This window comes from Coturnix japonica, chromosome 23, assembly GCF_054131305.1.
Source record: "Coturnix japonica strain WE chromosome 23, WE-NBRP24, whole genome shotgun sequence".
Taxonomy (NCBI): domain Eukaryota; kingdom Metazoa; phylum Chordata; class Aves; order Galliformes; family Phasianidae; genus Coturnix; species Coturnix japonica.
The window spans coordinates 1,750,472-1,770,477 of NC_140685.1; the positions used below are offsets into that span (position 1 = coordinate 1,750,472).

Genomic DNA, 20,006 nt, shown 5'->3' on the forward strand with positions numbered 1-20,006 from the left:
ATGAGGCCATGAGGACTCCATTGGGACTCCCTTTGTCCTGCATGCTATTTGTGACAAGCCCTACAGTGGGCTGGAAGGGGCCCTCCTCTGAGCCTCCCTGGGCTCTCTCAGAGGCAGCCAGGCTGCTCATGCTGTTTCTGGCTGCAGGGCTCAGCTCAGCTGGCTGCTGCCCTGGTCCAGTTCGTGGTGAAGCTGTCATTGTTCCTCCCCTCTGCTGGTTGGAGTTGGGAAGGTGACAGTTCCTACTGTGTAATGAAGGCCTGCTCAGCAAGGATAGACTTAATTTTCTTTGTCAAGTCTTGTATGATGGTGTGTTTGGGGTTTTTGGTGAAGGGAGTTATGATAGTAATAGTATACCAGTGTTTTAGCTGTGGCAGAGCAGTGTCAGGGAGTTTTGTGCTTCTTGTACTGCCCTGCCAATGAGGGCTGCACAAGGAGCCAGGAGGGGACAGAACTAGGGCAGCTGGCCCAAAGTGGCCAAAGAGTATTGCATAGCATGTGGTGGTGTGCTGAGCAGTAAAAGCTGGGCTAGAGAAGTAAGAAGGAGAGTACATTGGGTGTGATGACATTTGCCTGCCTCTGAGAAGCAGCGTACTAATTCCTTATTTATTTTACCTGTGCACGTGGCTTCTGCCTAGCTTGTAAACTGTCATTGTGTGAACCCATGAATTCTCACTCCTTCACCTTTCCAGTTCTCTCCCCATCCCTCCTGTGGAGTGGCTGCATGGTGCTGAGCTGCTGAGGGTTCCAGCACAGCACCAGCACTCTGACAGTGCAGATGGATGCATTGCAGGTGGACAATGCACAGGCATTCGTTTGGCTGTCGCAGCTCCGCCACAGGTGGTCAGATGAGGAGCAGCACTGCTTTGCCAACATCTGTGATGCCCAGTTCCTCTATTCCTATGAGTATCTTGGCAATACCCCTCGGCTTGTGATCACTCCATTGACAGACAGGTAGGTCCCCAGGAGCCACTGTCACAGCTGGGCTGTGCACTCAGACACAGCTGTCAGACATAGATGGGTTTGGTTTTGACACCCACATCCCTCTTGTTCTTTCTCCATGTCCCAGCATTCTTGTGGCAGAGCCATTGGGTACCCATCGGGTACCAGCCTCAAATCCCAGGCTGGGATTTAGTTTGCAGATTAATATGTTTCACCTGTGTATTTGCCTTTACATGAGTTGTCCACAGCCCCATGCAGTCAATAATTCTAGAGAACTTTCATCCTGTCTTGAAGTAGACACCTACTGTGTGGTTCAGTTGTCTTTATGGGGATGCTTGGAGGGACTTGAGATGCTCTGCAATGTCTCAGTTGGCTCCCAGATGCCAGTTCAGAAACATTCAAGTCGTCTGTGGACCCTGCATCACATCTTCCCACACTACATGGCATCTTAGTGGCCAGGAGCATCTCAGGTGGCTCAACCATGTTAGTCAGCTGAGACAAGACCCCGTGTATTATCATGTTTTGTCAGCCATATTGACTACAACTCTGTGGCTTCTATAAGGATCACAGGCACCTGTGTGTGGGCACCTCTCATGCCTCTGTCATCAGCATCAGAGAGATTCCTAGGCCATCTAAGCAAGTTTCTACCAGTGGTGGGCAATGGGATGCTTTCAGTTGGAGGATACTGGGTGGCAAGAGGAATGTCTCAGTATCAGTGAGCAGTATGGGCTTTCAAATAAAGCTCAAGTCTGGACGCAGAGGCCCATCAGCAAACCTTGGTGGAAGATGTTGAGTATCTCTCAGACCACACACAACCAGGCAGAGGTGGTAATTAATACAGAGGAGGACACTGAGCTTCCACATGCACTGTGTTCATGCACTGCTGTACAGAACAAAGGCTCAGCAGAGCATGTCTCCTCAGTCCCTTTGCTCTGCACACCCCAACAGTGACCTACTGGGCCAGGTCTCAGTCTTTTCTCTTTTTTCCCTTTTGCTATGGAAGGTGTTACATCACCCTGACCCAGTCACTGCATCTGACCATGAGCGGAGCACCTGCGGGCCCTGCAGGCACCGGCAAGACAGAGACTACAAAAGATTTGGGGCGAGCCCTGGGCATCATGGTGTATGTGTTTAACTGCTCCGAGCAGATGGACTACAAGGTACTGCAGGGCCAGCACCTCGGCCTGGGGATGCCTGGTGAAACCTCTGAGATCACTGCCATCCACTACCTTGCTCTGCTCCTTTCCTCTGTACTCCATGTCCTCCCTTTCCTAAGACTCACGTGTGGTACTTTGAAAGGCAGAGAACCAAACTCCTCTCTCTGCCTCATTACCTTTTCCTTTCCTTCTGGAGTCAGTTTTCCATGTGAAATGCTTGAAAATCTGTATTAATTCTTCAGCTCTTGTCATTTCTCCCTGCCATGCTCTTGAGCTGATGTGCCCTGGCAGGGATGGCACCTGCCCTGCATATTTCGGGGTTCTCTGCCAAATCAAGGCAAAGCCTGCTGAACCTTCCATCACTGCAGAAGGTTGAATCATCAGGTTGAGCTTTGCTCCCTGCCACTCTGGCACGGTACAATGATTTGGTAGCCTTAGATCATATTTTATTCAGCTCATGGGCTCTCCCAGGAAGCAGAGCCATAAGTAATTCAGCACAGGTGACCTTTAAATCAAACCAGTGCACGGATAGATCAAGAAAGTGCAATTAGCAAATCAAGTGGCAAACTGCGCCGAGCTATAAATATTATAATTGAGTTGTGCCTGCTGTTCCCATGCACTCCTCTAAACACCCACAATAGACTGTAAACTGCTAAAAATAAACAGACTGGGAAAGAAAATAAGGCTTTTTTTATCATTATTTTTTTCCTTTTTGGGGTTGATTCCGTTCTTAACGTCACTGCTGTAATTTTGTCATTCTGGTTTTATTTTTCTTTCTTTCAGTCTTGTGGGAATATTTACAAAGGCCTTTCCCAGACGGGAGCCTGGGGCTGTTTTGATGAGTTTAACAGGATCTCGGTTGAGGTCCTTTCTGTGGTGGCTGTACAGGTAAGTGGAGAAACACATAAATACATGCAGATGAAGCAGAGCTGTGCTGCACTCACAGAGCAGCAGTGAATGTGGGGAGCATGTGTTGCTGGTTTCACAGTGTTGTGGGCGAGGGTTGATATCCCCAAGGTTATCACATCCAAATCACAGCACTGACAACGTATGGCAGTTATGCTGCAAACATTTCCGTCACTGCTTTTCCTTTCTGCAGTTACAGCGTCAGTGTGGAAGGAGAACCTTTTTCCAGATCACTGTACTCTGTGGTTCTGTGTGCAGTCCTGAGGAATGCACTTGGCATCGCTAACGTGCTGTGAGATAATTGCAGCCCATCATTTTAGAGGGAAGAAGCATGTTATGGCTACTCAGTCTGCTGTGCAGGGAGGAGAGGGGGATGTCTGGGGCTGATCCATGGCCTGCTGGGCTTTCCGGTGGTTATTTATTGCCTCCAGTCAAGCACAGCTTTTGTATCATATGTGACAAATAGAAATATGCCCAAGAGGTATTTTTGTAACACCTACCTGTCACCAATCCCATGCAGACTTTTTTCCCTTCTTTTGGTTTTCACGTGGATGTGGATTTAGTCTCAGTGTCTGTAAAGAGGGACAATCCCAGCAGAGCAGGTGCAGTTCCTGGGAGGAAAGCCTGCAGCCCCATGGTGCAGCTTGATGGCACTGGAACCTCTGCCCACCTGCAGCCTTGTTTGGTGTACTTGCCTGGGATACACAGACAGCATGGAACTAAAGCTTGGGGAGGTTATTTGAGCTGTGACTGACTGTGTGCAGCTCTTTTCCCTATAGGATGATTTCTCATCTCCTTGTTGGTTTATGTGTTCAGTAGAGACACTGAAGGTCAGGCTGGAGCAGGCTCTGAACAGCCTGGTGGAGCTGTGGGTGTCCCTGTTCATTGCAGGGGGGTTGGACTAGATGACCCTTAAGGGTTCTTTCCTACTCAAATGATTCTGAGATCAGTGAGTCCCATGTAATGTATGGGACCAGCCCTCTGAGAGAGGGGCTGGTAATGAGGACCCCCGCCCCAGTCATGCTATGGAGCCCTGTTCATTTGTGCTTATGTGTAATCTGGCACTTCCCCTCCTCTTAATGGCTAGTGGAGGAGTCTGGAGTTAACTTGGAATTACCTTGAGCTGTGTCTGGATGTTCTCCAGATCTTCAGTCACGTTGGTGTCCTCTGAAAGCACAAGGGATATACGTGGGATAGGGAACCCATAGCTTCCAACTACCCCGAGCATTTGGGTGGAGTGTGGGTGCCCAGCTGCATAGACCAGGATGAAGCAGTTCTGACACTAAAAATTTTGAGCCTTGGGGAACTTCATTGTGGAAAACTGGGAAGCTGAAGGATTCAAGTTCTTCTGCACCCAAGTGTCAGTTGAGTGCAGGGTGTTAGATTCCCAGTGTTTGATGGAGGCATGGGGTTCTTCTTAGGTTCTCTTTTGGGCTCAGTTTTGTAGGAAGAAATGTCTGGAGCCCAGAAATTTCTACACTCTTGTAGATGTTTCAGTCAGGGATGTTCTGAACCCATCCATGGACTCCTCACTCTTCTCATCTCCCTCTAAGTCCTAATTGGTACCTTATGTGACATCCCAAAGAAGCCCTGGGCGAGTGCAGGCGTTTATGTGTCTTTCCCTCATTTTCTCTTCCATCAGATTCCAGTTGAAAGTTGTCATTGAAAAAAAAAAAGTCTTTGAGGATCTTAAAATAAAAGGGGAAGCTGAACAAAAGGAGCCCAGATATGACTCAACTGCTAATGATTCTCTGCTCCTGGCTGGAGCGCCGTGTCTGAGGAAAGCAGCACAGCTGTCATTCTATCGCTCGCTGCTATTAGGAGTGTAACCATGGCGATGTTTAATTGGCTGTCTTAGTCATGCAGCTAACGTCGATATGGTCCCTTGCAGGAAAATATTCGATTAATTGCTTAACTTTAAGACGGCAAACAGCGGTAAGGTTAGAGCAGTGAAAATAGATTTCTCCCTTGCTTAAGTTCTGTTTGCGAAGAGATGATCTGTCTTTAATAAACTGAGTCTCTTTGGAACCCAGGCAATGAGAAGGACAAAGATGCCATCAGACAAATGTAAAGGACAATGTAATATTAGTGAGTGAAGGTGGCAGGGGAGGCCTTGCAGCTTCTGCCTGGTGATTTTGGTTTAAATTAAGTATCTAATATCCCAGAATCTTAATAAGTGATAAGTTTTGGGGCAGTTTCCTGCTCCTGGGCAGCTCTTGCAGACCCATTGCTCTTATGGAGAAATAGTGCAGATTCTTCTCATCTCCTTTGCCCGCGTCCCAGTCCCTTCAGCTCTGTTCTCTGCTTTGTCAGAGCCTAGCTGTGATGGAAGATTGATGCTGGTACACAGGTGTACTCCAGATGCTATATAAGGATTTATATGGTTAATAAAAATGAAACAGCAGCAATAAAACCCACCTGGTGGTGAGCCCTGTCTATCATGGGACCAGGGGAAGGGGATGTAGCATCGTTGTCCAGTGTGATTTTTGGCACCAAGCACCAATACTAACATTTTGCCTCGGTTCCTAGGTGAAGAGTGTACAGGATGCGATACGGGAGAAGAAGAAATCCTTCAGTTTTCTTGGAGAAGAAATCAACTTGGTACCTTCAGTGGGAATTTTCATCACCATGAACCCTGGTTATGCAGGACGAACTGAGCTACCGGAGAATTTAAAAGCTCTCTTCAGGTGAGTCCATGTTGGGTTTTGTGACCTGTGTGAGGCTGACAGGAATGGTCTATTGGGATATCTAGGCTTGACTTGGTCTTCTTGGAGAAAATGCATTGGAGGATCACAGCTTTCTGCCAGTACCAGAAATTATAGAGGCAGGGAAAACGAGCTGTGTGCCTTGTGTTGGTGAAGTCAGTGCATGACCTGTCTCACAGGAGTAGTTCTGGAAGATAGCATTGCAAATCCACTGCCTTATTAAAGCTGCAGACTGACTCCTCACTCTCAGCAAACACAGGCTGTTGCTGCCTTCTGCCTCATTTACAGTATAGTACAGCCTTGGTTCTTCAGCTAGACAGAGCAGGACTTGGGGGTTGGAACTTGATGGTCCTTGGGGTCCCTTCTGACCCAAGCCATTCTGTGATCTCCTTCCCTCTCACTTTCCTGTGGAGCATTTGTCTCAGATACACAACTTCAACCTCTATCTGCTCAGCTTTGGGATTTATTATCCCACTTGCTTCATTATCACACATCTCCATGACTTTGGACAGCCGTTTTTCCTCTGACACATCACCTGAACATGGGGTTAGTGGGCACACACAGGGCTCCCACCCCCAGCTCCCTTTCCTTCCACTCCCACACCAGCACTACCTGCAGCAGGAGGGCCTGTCCTTTTTTCAGCACAGTGCTAAGACGCTGCAGAAGGTGGGGGAGAAGCCCAAGTCTATGTCTGTCTGCATGTTCCTGCACCAAGCCACCAGTATTATCCTTTCCTAAGTATCACGCAGCATTCACTATTGCTGATTCAGCAGATTTAGCATCTGCTCTCCTATCCATCAGGGTAAGATTATTGCCTGGAAACAAACCATTGTAGAAAGGAGATTTCAACAATGATATTTTCATAGGAAGACTCTGATTTCCCCCTCCCCCCATCAGTGATGGCATAGATGTTTTTAGGTGAGCTTAAACACAGGCTCATGTTTCAGCTCAGGACAGAGATTGGATAAACTCTGGAAGAGATGCACAGGCAGCTTCTGTGTCTTTGAGATTGCATAAGCTGCGGTATACAATCATAGAACAAGTTGAGTTATAAGGGACCTTAAAGATCATCTAGTTCCAGTGCCCTGCTGTGATCAGGACAGCTGGTAGCATAGGCTTTTTGTTTTATGTACATCCTCTGAATTCAATCCTAGTCTGTACTAATACCAGCAGCAGACTGTGCCTGTCCCCTCTTTATTAGACCTGTAGTGAAAGGTTTTGCTCTTTTCTCTCCTGTCCTTCTAGGCCATGTGCGATGGTTGTGCCAGACTTTGAGCTGATCTGTGAAATCATGCTGGTGGCTGAGGGCTTCATTGAGGCCCGTGCATTAGCCAGGAAGTTCATCACTCTGTACCAGCTCTGCAAGGAGCTCTTGTCCAAGCAGGTGAGCCCACTTCCATGGCTGCACAGAGCAGTGGAGTACCTTGATCCCAACAGTTGCTTAGAACACAATGCTTTGCCATTTCAGCTCCATGACTGAAGCTTCCCAGCTTTTCTTTAGCGGCTGCAATTGTGCTGGAGGTTGAGTGGGGTCTTGGACTGTCTAAAGGGTGTGAATAAAGTAGGAGCATAAGAAGTTACTTCTTGGCTTGAGAGCTCCTCTCATACGTCTTTGTGATCCTTTTCCAGCAATGCCCTTATAGCTCAGTGCTGCTTCTGAGCTGTAACATGTCAAAATGCTACATATGGTAACCCTGTAGTGGAGAAACCTGGGTGTTTGGAACCTCATAATGCACTAACTTTCACTTTGATAACTTGTGCAGGTCTGGGCTGGGCTGGCCTTGCTTTAGCTGCATTATTATTTAGGTGAAACAAATTGCTTAGGTCTTGTTTAGTGCAAGTCCTGTTGCTGTTGTACTTCCCGCTTTGAGTCCACATGGTAGTAGACACAGCTGAATTGTCTGAGTCTTTATTACTGTCCTTCAAAATAATCATATCTGCTGAAAAAGAAACCAGGTAGCTCAGTCTGGATGAGGCCTCTGGTCACAATGCAAATATCATAATTGGACATATTTCTGTTGCTGGCTTGTCTGGCTGTTCAGAGCTGCTAGTTCTTCCCCCTACGTGGCAGTAGGGTGTCTAAACATAAATTCATTCCTCCTTTTTCTCCTGCATAGGATCACTATGACTGGGGCTTGCGTGCTATCAAGTCAGTACTGGTTGTTGCTGGTTCCCTCAAGAGAGATGACCCAGGGCGACCTGAAGACCAGGTTCTGATGCGTTCTCTTCGTGACTTCAACATCCCCAAGATAGTGACTGATGATGTACCGGTGTTCATGGGGCTGATTGGGGACCTCTTCCCTGCGTTGGATGTGCCTCGGAAGCGTGACTTGAACTTTGAGTCATTTGTGAGGCAGGCTGTGTTGGACCTCCGGCTGCAGGCTGAGGACAACTTTGTGCTCAAAGTAAGACCAAATCATCTGTTGTGCCTACATAGCCATCAAATTATGGTTTTCCTCAACCATTTTTGCTTTCACAGAGGCAGCTCTGTGCAATATTCCCCTTTCAGTCTGACCTTGGTGGAGGAGACAGTTTGTTGTGCTAGTTCTGACGCAGTTGTGCAGAACAGCACTGACTCAATCCCTGAGTTTACAAGGGGCCAACCGTTGTTGCTTGATGAAAGCAAGGCCCCTGAAGAGCTGAGCTTTGCCAGCCAACAGCTATAAGGTATAAATCACAAAATCATAGAAGGGCTTGGGCTGTAAGGAACCTTGAAGATCTTGTAGTCCCATCTCCATGCCCTTGCTGGCTGCCCCTCACCAGCTCAGGCTGCCCAGGGCCCATCTTTGGTCTTGGGCACCTCCAGGGATGGGGCACCCACAGCTCTCTGAGCAGCACTGCCAGGGCCTCACCATCCTCTTAGTAAGCAATTTCTTCCTGATGACTAACTTAAAATCTCCCCTCTCTTATTCAAAGCCATTCCTCCTTGTCCTATCACTATCTGACTGTAAAAAGTCATTCTCTGCCCTTTTTACAAGTATTGGAGGATCTGCCCCTAGTGTCTTCTGTTCCCCAGGCTGAACAAGCCCAGCTCCTCAGCCTTTCTTTGTAGGAGATTATTGGAGCCCTCTGGTGATCTTTGTGTGCCTCCTCTGGATCCACTCCAACAGCTCCTCATCTTTCTTTTCCTGATGGCCCCAGGGTTGGACACAGTGCTCCAAATGGAGCCTCATGAGGGCAGAGCAGGGGGAACAGTCCTCTCCCTGCCCACTGGCACCTCCCTGTTGATGCAGCCCAGGGTACAGTTGGCCCAGTTCTCAAGCCAGGTCCCTCTGGATGGCATCCCTTCCTTCTATGGTATCAACTGCACCACTCAGCTTGGTGTCATCAGCAAACTGCTGAGGTTGCACTCAGTCCTATTGTGTGTGTCTTTGATAAAGATGCTGAAGAGCACTAGTCCCAAGACTGGCCCCCGAGAGACACTACTCATCACTGACCTGCGCCTAGACCGACCTGCTGACCACAACCCTCTGGCTGTGACCATCCAACCAATTCCTTATCCACTGAGTAGTCCAAGAAGTTCAAATCTTCTCCGATTTACTAATAAGAATGTGGTGTGGCATCATAGATAAGGCCCTACAGAAATCCGGGTAGATGACATCAGTTGCTCTTCCTTTGTCTACTGATTCTGTCATTTCATCATAGGAGGCCACCAGATTGGTCAGGTGAAATAGTGCTGGGGGTTTATGTACAGTCTGAGGTTCTCAGCCATCATGATCAGAGTGGCTGGATCAGACTTGAGCCAAATCCATTTGCATATCTTGGTCACATCTTTCTAAAGAAAAGGCTGAGCAGAAGCTGCTGTGTAGATCTGAACTTCAATATGTCATCGCTGTCTGAAATTTGGGCATGCTTTTTTCAGGTGGTGCAGCTGGAGGAGCTGCTGACAGTACGGCACTCTGTCTTTGTGGTGGGAAATGCCGGCACGGGCAAGTCGCAGGTGATGAGGTCTCTGAATAGGACTTACCAGATAATGAAACGACGGCCTGTCTGGACAGACCTCAACCCCAAGGCAGTCACCAACGATGAGCTTTTTGGCATCATAAACCCAGCAACGAGAGAATGGAAGGACGGTAAGTGTATTTTCTCCCTGAAAAAGAAGGCCTGATTTTCTCCTGATAAAGAAGGGTTATTTTTTTATGAACTTCTTGATCAACCCAGGAGGACACTTTGTGTGCAGGTTGCAAAGCCTGGTGCTTGTCTGCTGCTCACACCCACATGAGAGCATGTGGTCAACAGGATTTATAGGATGTGTTAGCTATTTGATTTTCAGATGGAAAATGTAACATAAGCCTGCTTTATGCTAATACCTTGAGAATAAGTGTCACATCCCTTAAGACCAGCAATTACCAGATGCTAAATGGGACAGATGAGCTGGAGTGGGCTGGACCAGTGACAAAAGAGATGTGTGCTGAGGCCCCTCAGCATCTGCCAGCCATGGGTTTCCACTGCTGGTAGAACACACACATCAGCCCTGAAAGTGATGCTTTTCCACCACAGCCTTTTCCACTGAGTCACTGCCTGATCTCTGCAGTACACCAGCACTTGCCAGTCTGTCAGTCCTCATCACTCCCGAGGAAAGTAAGCCATGTGTTGAAAACTAGCTGAAAGGTCACAGTCAACTCCTTGCTTGTGTTTAATGCAGAAATGCAGTTTTGATTTATGTTTGCAAGCTGGTTTGGGAGAAAGGCATTGCCATGAGTCATTCCTGGCCAGAATCTCATCAAAGATAAAGAGACAAACTGTCACCTGCCACAGACCCCTCTCGATCCCCTGCTTTGCTCTGATGTCAGGGTTCATTTCATTTAATTGTAATTAAAGACCCTAAATGAAAAGTGAGGCAGGGCAGCGTGGGACACAGGCAGAGCTGTGCAGGAGGCTGCAGCAGCAGATGAAGGGCTGCAGGTGGCACAGAGCAGCAGCAGAGGGGATGTGGTAAAGGCATGCACTCTGTCTTGCCTGGCCTGCAATGTTTCAAGGGAGCATAGGTGATTCTGTCCTGAGATTTAAAGGCAAACATTTTTTATGTTGGCCATTCCTTAAATAATTTGTTTCTTTTGGCTAAATATCAGCAAGGAGATTTTTCCCACAGTCCAACAAGAGGTGATGCTGTCGTCCCATCACTGTTCATTACCAAGAGCTGAAAAGGCTGTATGTGTTGGATGGTAGAAGGTCCCATGAGGGAGTTCTAAAAGGGTGCTTTAGAAAATCAAGCTCCTTTTTTAAGCCTCACGACAGCTCTGTGGTGTGGATGCACAAGGTTAGGAGAGAGGCACTTTTCTCCATGCTGCTGTCACAGAACATAAGAGGAAAGCATTGATGCTCTGAGACAGTCGATATTTTAGATACTAATGATCTTGGAGCGGATTCAGAGGCAGTTTGAATGGCACGTGTTCAACATGTGAGGGGCTGCACAGAGGCAAAGCCGGCAGAGTGCCCTTTTGTGACTTAATCTCAGAATGAGATACCCACATCAGGTGAACTCTTCTGCATTTGCTGCGTGCAAGCTTTGCTTTCAGTCATGTAATGTCACCATCCATTTCTGGTGTGGGTCACAAAGAAATAACTTGTCCTGGAGAAAAGAATTTGTTAACAATTCATCAGGAGAGATGCTTTGTTTTCCTTTCATGTTTGCCTGCTGTTTTTTCATGGAGACCAGCACCTCCCTTGGTGTTTCCATGAGTAGAACAGAGCTGTGGTTTCGCGGAGTTTCCATTTGCTCTGCAGTACTGCTGCTCTGTTCCCAGCCTCCTTGCTCTTCTTAACATTCATTATTTACTCCCCTTGAGACACTGCATCCTCTCCGTCTCCTTGATTTTACTGACATTTTGTTCTGTCATTCAATGCCATCCTGTGCTTGTTCTCCCCTCAATCTCACTAAAGCCATGACCCAGTGTTTAATGCGTCTTGATTTCCCTGAAATACTTTGAGCCAAAAAAAAAACAACCCCCAAAAACCCAACACTTATAAGAAATTCCAAGGCAGATTTGACTGATTTTCCCTTCATTGTGTAATTCATGCTTTCTTTTGCCTCTCAACATCTCTTCTTCACTTCTCATACCTCATATTCTCAGTGGGAATGAAGCTTGTGTGTAGGTCTGCAGTCATTTTCAAGTGATGCTGACTGATAACATAATGATTCCTTCAAAGCAGACTAGACCCATATCATGATACGGAAGTATTTATGACTTAAAACATGTACAGGTGTGCAGTGTTCTGAATGCTTAAGATGAAAGCATTAATTATGATAATTTTTAGCAAGATGCTACAGAAAATAGAGCAGGTGGCGGATTTGTTCATCAGGATATTCATGTCATCTTCCCAGGGCTGTTTTCATCAATCATGCGAGAGCTGGCCAACATCACACATGACGGCCCCAAGTGGATGGTACTAGATGGAGATATTGATCCGATGTGGATTGAGTCTCTTAATACAGTGATGGATGATAATAAGGTAATTAATATAAATTAAAGAAGAAGTCATTCCTTGAACTGCACGGTGTGGTTCAATGTGGGAGAAAATGCATACATGAAAGTAATGCCTCCTTGAGTAATACAGTTGTGACAGTATTTTTTTTCAGCTCTGCCAAACAATGTTACATGAAGAAAATGATGTGTGAGGAAAATAACATGCTTTGATGGGAATTTCCCTTTCTTGGGAATCTGGAATCATGGGTAACCACAGATGTCCTTACAATAAATGCAGACCCTTTAAAAACAGAATAGGGCATAACTATGCACCTTTTCTCTCACCCTGAGGGTGTGCTGTTCATTCTGGGTCGTGGAAGAGAGGGATCATTCCACTACCTGGTAGAAATCAGTTGCTGTGCTTGGAGGAACCCATCTGACAGCAGCCAAGCTTTTGAGTGCAATGTACTGAGCGCGTGTCAGTCCTGTTCCTGGGGATGCGCTAACCCCAGAATTGTGCTGCTGCTCTGTGTGCCGTATGCAGGTGCTGACCCTGGCAAGCAATGAGAGAATCCCCCTGAACCCAACGATGCGATTGGTCTTTGAGATCAGCCACTTGCGCACAGCCACCCCAGCGACTGTGTCCAGAGCGGGTGAGTCTTGGTCTGACCTCACCCCAGGGTGTTGAAGGGGCAAATGGGGATCCAGTGCCATCCACCAGACTTTTGTTGGACCTTGGTGGAAGTTCCTAACTTGGGATCACGTTTGCTTTGATGGGCAGAGTATATGGAATGGTTTACGTTGAAAGGGACCTTAAAGCCCATCCAGTCCCACCCTGTATTGTGGGCTGGCTGCCCACCCTCCCCCCAAGCTCAGGCGGCCCAGGGCCCATCCATGGCCTTGGGCACCTCCAGGGATGGGGTACCCACACTTCTCTTGGCAGCAGTGCCAGGGCCTCACCACCCTTGGGGTAGAGAACTTCCTCCTCACATCTGACCTGAATCTCCCCTCTTTAGATCTACATAATTCCCTCTTACCACATAACCATGTTTCCTGGCACAGAGTCTGTCTCCAGCTTTCCTGTAGGCCCTTTTAGGTACTGGAAGGCTGCAGTGGGGATTCCCCGGAGCCTTCTCTTCTCCAGGATGAGTAACCCCAGCTCCCTCAGCCTTTCTTCATAACAGAGGTGCTCCAGCCCTCAGAGCATCATCTTGCCCCTTCTTTGGACCCACTCCAACAGCTCCTTGTCTTTTGTGTGTTGGGGGTCCCAGACCTGGACACAGTGCACCAGATGGAGCCTCATGAGGGCAGAGCAGAGGGAGGCAATCCCATCTCTGCCCACTGGCAGCTCTCTGTTGATGCAGCCCAGGGTATTCTTGGCGTTCTGGGCTGCAAGTGCTCGCTGCTGGTGCAGTTAAGATTTTTGTCTACCAGATATCAAGCTTCTGTTAACCCTTCCTGTTGATGGCTCTCCCACAAGGCTCCATGCTGGACTGTGTTGGTGTTGAGGAGCCTACATGGCACACCCTGCCCAGAGCTGCACAGCTCCTCAGCCCTTTCTGCCAGCTTCTGCCTATTGGTGTTACAGTGATGGGGATGGAAGGCAGAGCAGTGCCTGAGCTGTGGATACCCTCTATGATGGGGTGTGTAATGGGACATCCAGGTGTTGCTGGTTGTGTGAAAGTTGCTGAGCAATTCTGCAAATGGCCAAGAGTGGTCTCTGCTGTGTCCTCAGTATCTTTCTTCTCACCCTAAAGGGATCCTGTACATCAACTCAGCAGATTTGGGCTGGAATCCTCCAGTGAGCAGCTGGATTGACAAGAGAGAAATCCAGTCAGAAAGAGCCAACTTGACCATTCTGTTTGATAAGTACCTGCCACCTTGCCTGGACACCCTGAGGACAAGGTACCATCTGCAGTGACTGTTTCCCCAAGGGCAGGAGGACATGCTCAGCCCCCACACTGGCTGTGCTGGGGCTGGGAAGATGTAGCAGTAGAGGGGAGAAATTTCCTCCTTCCCCTTAAGAGCTTTGAGCACCACTGGCTTAACCACAAAGAAACAGTGAAGCAAGGCAACACTCCTGCCTTCCTTTGTTGATAGATCTGGTTTTCATCTGATTGCGCCTGTACTTCTTGTGCATCTCTTGGAAAGTAAATCCAGGAGGTCCTAAAGACAAAACCTTCTCAGTCTCTTGAAGTGTCAGGTTGAACCTGGGCCCACCCCATAAGTTGTTTTTCAGTAGAGTAGATTTTAGACTACTGCTAAAGAATAGTTTTCAGTCTGCAGTGTTGGTGGTTGAGACATCAGATCTCCTTTTTCCTTCTTCCTTCTTTTTTTCCCATGTTTGTGAGAGAGGGTAGGATTGCTCTTGAGGCAGTTTTCTCTTCAATTTCTTTTTCCAATGCATTTGAATTAAATGGAATCAGTCTGTACAGACATCCAACCTGGATGTATTTCTCAGTTGGACAGCTGTCCAATGCATATGAACTTGCAGTTCTGGAAGGGCCCTGATCTTTCCTGGGCTGAGTTAGTTCCCAGGTGGGGCACACAGAGAAGTTCTGTGGTTGTTGCTCAGTGATCAATGGAGAGAGCTCTCTTAATCCTCATGTGATGAGAGTCGGCAGAGTGCCAGCAAATCATAGAATCACTGAATGACCTGGGTTGTGAAGGCCCACAGTGCTCATCCAGCTCCAATCCCCTGCTATGTGCAGGGTCGCCAACCACCAGCCCAGGCTGCCCAGAGCCACATCCAGCCTGGCCTTGAATGCCTGCAGGGATGGGGCATCCACAGCCTCCTTGGGCAACCTGTTCCAGTACGTCACCACCCTCTGAGTGAAAAACATCCTCCTGATATCCAACCTAAACCTGCCCTATCTCATTCTGAGACCATTCCCCCTTGTTCTATCACTATCCCTTGTGATCAGTCATTTCTTCTCCTGTTTATATGCTTCCTTCAAATATTGGAAGGCCACAAGGAAGCTTCCCACATCCTCTGCTTGCTTCCACCTTCCTTTAGAAACCAACCAATGAACAAAAAAGCACACAGAAGCCTCCACCATCACCACCAAAAAATAGCAGGATACGGTTGAGCATTGGTGTTATTGTTCAGAATGAGAACATGTCAGAAGGTTCTGAATTAGTGAAGAGAGTTGCCTTTGGAAATTAGAGTTGGGTAGGAGCAGCAGGGAGCTGCTCCCTGTGAGATGAAGCTGACTGAGGACATCCAACATCCAGTGGACACTTCCCATTCAGCTGAACGTTGTTGTGTCAGAGTGTGAAATCCATAGGATCAGCTGCAGACAGCCCTGAGCTGAGTATTTTGGTAGCTTGCTTAATTCAGAAATTGTAGCACCAACCTTTCAAATAGCTATAATTACCTTATGGAGGACTTGGGTTCTGCTACAATATTAGTTTGGAATTCTGTAAGTGTAGCTTAAATGAATGTAAAATGGCAAGATGAAAGGGTTTATTTTATTACTCCTCTATTTGACCGCTTTTGAACTCCCCGTGTTCGCAGGAAATCATTGCCTTTAGCAAGACTTCCATTTTACTTCTTTCAAGAGGATCAAAGTTTTAAAATGCTTGAAACTTCCGATTACTGTTATTAGTTGTGTATGTGCTGGTGCCAGCAGGTCCAGGGAGGAGAATGGGGGTTCTCTTTTATTGCTGTGCTCGTGAATACGACATGCACTGAAGTAAAATGCTGTTATGCTGAGAAGAGGCTTTCTAGGCTTGCCTTCCTGTGTTGCAAGCAGCTGTAGTGCTGGACCTGATTACATTTCCCGTGCTTTCAATTTCCATCCCTTAGGTTTAAGAAGATTATTCCCATTCCTGAGCAGAGCATGGTTCAGATGTTGTGTTACCTCCTTGAGTGCCTCCTGACAGAGGAGAACACACCTCCCGACTGCCCCAAGGAGCTGTATGAACTTTACTTTGTCTTTGCTGCTGTCTGGGCCTTTGGTGGATCAATGTTTCAAGACCAGGTAGTGAGAAGCTGCTGCTTCATCAATCTTCTATGCAAGTTTCTTTTTTTTCCTACCTTTTTTTCCATTTCCTTAACACTTTCCAAAATGTAGTGCTCTATCAGTAATGCTGGTTTCCTGGACCTTGCACGTAGATGGTAATGAACTTGAAATGTGAATATTCAGTTTGTAAAAGATCTCATAGCACCAGAGAGGGAGGGTGGAGGGTTTTAGCAATGACGGGATGTTTGTTCATGCAGACGTGTTTCAGTGGGGAGAAACACAAAGTTAATTTATGGAGATGTGTGGATAGATTTAATGTGATAAGGTTATGGGTGGTTTATCAGGTGTTGTATCAGCTGAGCAGCCCTTCAGCAGTCAGATTGCACATGTAGACCTAGAGATCAGGGTTAGATTTTGGGGTAGGAGGGCTGATTAGGCCACGTATCACCAGTCTCTGACAGTCAAAGTACGCTCCTGTCTGAGAGGCAGAGGAAGGCAGGGCACTTCTCCCTATGCTGCTTTTCGCAGTACATCTATCCTATAGATTAATTGCAGCTGTCAGCCTCTGTATCCATCAGTTTGCATTAGGTGAGGTGGGTGTGATCCCTCATGTGGTGGTACTATTGTAAGACTGAGTTTTCTCAAGGTCATCATCTGATAGCGCACAACTTAAACTCTCTGTTCAGACCCTGGTACTCAAAGTAGAGCTGGAACACAGTGGCTTTGGTGGGAGCTTTGGTGTGGGAACACCATGGTACTTGCAGGGATCTCTTCTAGAGTTGCCCTAGGGAAGCAGATGATAAATGGGCCTTTTTTCTCCCCCCTGGCCCCTTGTTCTTCCCCATTTCCCAGCTGCATGGCTCAGCTTGGAACAGTGTGCCTTACCACAGGCCAGAAACACCTGCTGGACTACTCACATTTGCTTCATGGCAAGGAGCTTTGGGAAGTGATGAGCAACTGAAGACAGACTTGGTGCTTACAAGAGCCCTCATGCCTCCTGGTGCTGTGTGAGCTGGATAAGAATGGCTTTTTGTGATCCTTGTGGAAGCCTTCACCCCTCAGTTTCCTCAATATAGTTGGGAAATAATAGTCCTTAGTGCGGGGGGAATAAAAAGAAAATAAAGACAGGGAAATACTGTGTTTGCTCCAGCAGTGCAGACTGGAGCACAGCTGTGTGGCCAGTGGGTGCCACATCCCCCACCCCACAGCTCCTGCACCCCTGGCACTGTTGCAGCCATTTTTGCACTAACAGAGCCTGGTGGGCTCCCAGAGCCTCTTGAGGGCTGCAGGAGGATGCACACAGTGTCCCTGTGGGACAATGCCTGGCGTGGAGCTGCTTCTGATGCTCTGTAAATGTCAGAGCTGAGAGCAAGGATACAGTGATGCGAGCGTGGGGAAGCCTGATGAAAAATGATCCAATATAAAATCTGTTTATTGCTTTCCATTGAAGGTGCCCTTCGTGTTGACCTTTTGCTGCTGAAATGTCAGGAGAAAAGAGTTGGGAAGGCTTCTCACCGCTCTGCTTGTGGTGGTGGGCAGTGGGGCCCCTGTACAAAACCAGATGATGAATTTGCCTGTTCAAGGCTCTGAGATCAGTGGCAATCTGTACAGGGTTGTGACTAAGGAAGCTGTTTGAGCTGGAGGGTGACCTGGCAGTGAGGCTGGGGCTGGAACCCATGCAGCTGCAGGCACCTTGGGCTTTAGGAGTGAGGGCAGCACTGTGAGAAGGCTTCCAGCACTGCTTTATGTCCCTCCTCTTGAAGGCTGCTCTGCTGCTGGCACTGAGTGGTTGTGACAATGGGAGAATGGAGAATTACAGTTATTCCCCTTCTCTGAATAGTGTGAGAATGCAAAATCAGGAATAGGAATAAGCTGGTTTTAGGATCCTCTGGGCTTTTTGATGAGTGATGGCTCAGGGAGCTTCACAGAGGATGTTTGGTGGTAATTCAAGCCCTTGTTTCCTAATGGAGGTCTATCAGCACGGAGGCAATGTTCTCGCAGTCCCAGCTTCTGGCCTGGGAAACACGTGGCATAGCAATGGGGAAAGTGCCACGGATGCCTCAGGAAGACTCTGTAATGTTAAAACTGGATAAATTTCGCATCCAGTGTTTCACAGACATCTTTTTATAACAGCATCTTTCCCCTCTCCCCTGCCTCTCCTCCCTGAGGCAGAAGGCTGAAATAGCCCCGATCTGCACGCAGACTTGCCTGCCATCATACAGGAGATCTGTGTCAGAGGAGGAAGATAAGCACATTTTGCAAGTCCTGAACCAGCACTGAAGTAAGCTCTTGTAAAAGTCAAGGACATAACGAGGAACAAGAAGGAAGCAGAACCGAGGACACACGGTCCCTTCTGCTGCCTTGGTGTGTTGGCACAGTCCTGTTGCTCCAAAATACCGTGGTTTAAAAGAAGCCAGAAGACAGCAACTGATATTAATAGTGCTGTGATTTATGAGGAGGAGCTTTAGTATGCATGCTTTGACTAACCATGGCCACCAGTGTAGACAGATGTTGTGTCCTTGTCTGTTGGAAGGAGCAGGCACCGCAAATCAATCAAGCGGTCTGTTTAGTCACAGGCACGTATTGCTCTTTCTCAGATTGATCCATCTATCTGCTGTGAGAGTGATCAACACAGAGGATGAATTATTTAGGTGAGTAAATAGGAGAGATGAGAAGAAATGAAAGAAATGAAAAATTAAGCTTAATAATAGGAAAAAGAATAAGACCATTATACAGTAGAACATGTTTGAAGCACCAATCCCACTTTGGGGGACCGGGGCTGATAACATTCTCCAGCACTGGTGAGTTCCTCCAGATTAACATATTTCTCCCCTTTTTGTCTCACAGCTTGTGGACTACAGAGTGGAGTTCAGCAAGTGGTGGGTGGCAGAATTCAAGACTATTAAGTTTCCCTCTCAGGGAACTGTCTTTGACTTTTACATCGATCCAGAAACAAAGAAGTTTGAGCCTTGGTCTAAACTGATCCCCCAGTTTGAATTTGATCCAGAAGTGCCATTACAGGTTTGTGAGCCTTCTGTAGGTCGGTCGTGCATTTGGTGACTGTAAGCAGGCATTGGGATGATGCGTAATTAAACATCAAGCAGTTCTCAGTAAGAATGCCTTTCTGCGTGGGGTACAACTGAATCATCTGGTTTTCATTATGGTGCTTGGACTGTGCAGATCACCTTCCATTGGCCTTTCACATACAACCTGTGTACAGAGAGGTGGGTTTGGTGGCAGCTCACTGGTAGCAGAGTGACGTTGGGACAAAACCCCCGAGACCCCACGCTGTTGTTCTGCACCTGTCTCAAAACAGATGTTTTTATGAGGCAAAACATGTCTGCAGATAGAGCTGCATTTGCCAGCTATGCTTTCCTCTCCTTTTGGAAGTGCTGCTGTGAGCAGATGACTTGAAAAAGTCATAACCATTTTAGCACAATGTGTGTTTGTGGGGAGATCCAGATGCTGCTGCCAGCATCCAGCTGTCAGGATTTCATCTGCACAGACAGTTTAATTTTAATGGCTGGCAGCTGTGTCATTCCCCTTCCAGGTGTGGTCTACAAACTGGAGTCTCCTCATCCATTCCCACCTCTCCCAGTTTTTCTGCTCCCCGGTGCGTGGCTGTGGGGTTGTGGCAGTGGTGAGAACTGCTCACCTTCTCATTTCCCCCTGCCCTCAGGCTTGTCTTGTGCCTACAACTGAGACTGTCCGGCTGCGGTACTTCATGGATCGGCTCCTGGAGCGCCAGCGCCCGGTGATGCTGGTGGGCAGTGCAGGCACTGGGAAGTCTGTGCTGGTGGGGGACAAACTCTCCTCGCTGGACACAGATGCATATGTGGTGAAGAAGGTCCCGTTCAACTACTACACCACCTCTGCCATGCTGCAAGGTGAGGCAGCAGCCAAGGCACAGAACTGCATCAACAG

The 20,006-nt window shown here is 47.7% G+C and overlaps 1 protein-coding gene across 4 annotated transcripts in view; it reads left to right on the forward strand.

Moving 5' to 3' along the window:
* Window positions 1-20,006, forward strand: part of DNAH9 (dynein axonemal heavy chain 9) — a 155,803-nt gene that overhangs the window by 32,302 nt on the left and 103,495 nt on the right. For 3 of the 4 annotated variants that reach the window (XM_015880078.3, XM_085522724.1, XM_085522725.1), the window contains 13 exons: window positions 794-954; window positions 1,946-2,102; window positions 2,883-2,987; window positions 5,535-5,692; window positions 6,956-7,094; window positions 7,828-8,115; window positions 9,573-9,783; window positions 12,036-12,163; window positions 12,662-12,770; window positions 13,875-14,022; window positions 15,926-16,100; window positions 18,930-19,103; window positions 19,762-19,969. In XM_015880078.3, the coding sequence (XP_015735564.3) occupies window positions 794-954; window positions 1,946-2,102; window positions 2,883-2,987; window positions 5,535-5,692; window positions 6,956-7,094; window positions 7,828-8,115; window positions 9,573-9,783; window positions 12,036-12,163; window positions 12,662-12,770; window positions 13,875-14,022; window positions 15,926-16,100; window positions 18,930-19,103; window positions 19,762-19,969 (2,161 nt within the window). The remainder of the gene's footprint in view (window positions 1-793; window positions 955-1,945; window positions 2,103-2,882; window positions 2,988-5,534; window positions 5,693-6,955; window positions 7,095-7,827; window positions 8,116-9,572; window positions 9,784-12,035; window positions 12,164-12,661; window positions 12,771-13,874; window positions 14,023-15,925; window positions 16,101-18,929; window positions 19,104-19,761; window positions 19,970-20,006) is intronic. The other variant, XM_015880079.3, reaches the window with a different exon arrangement.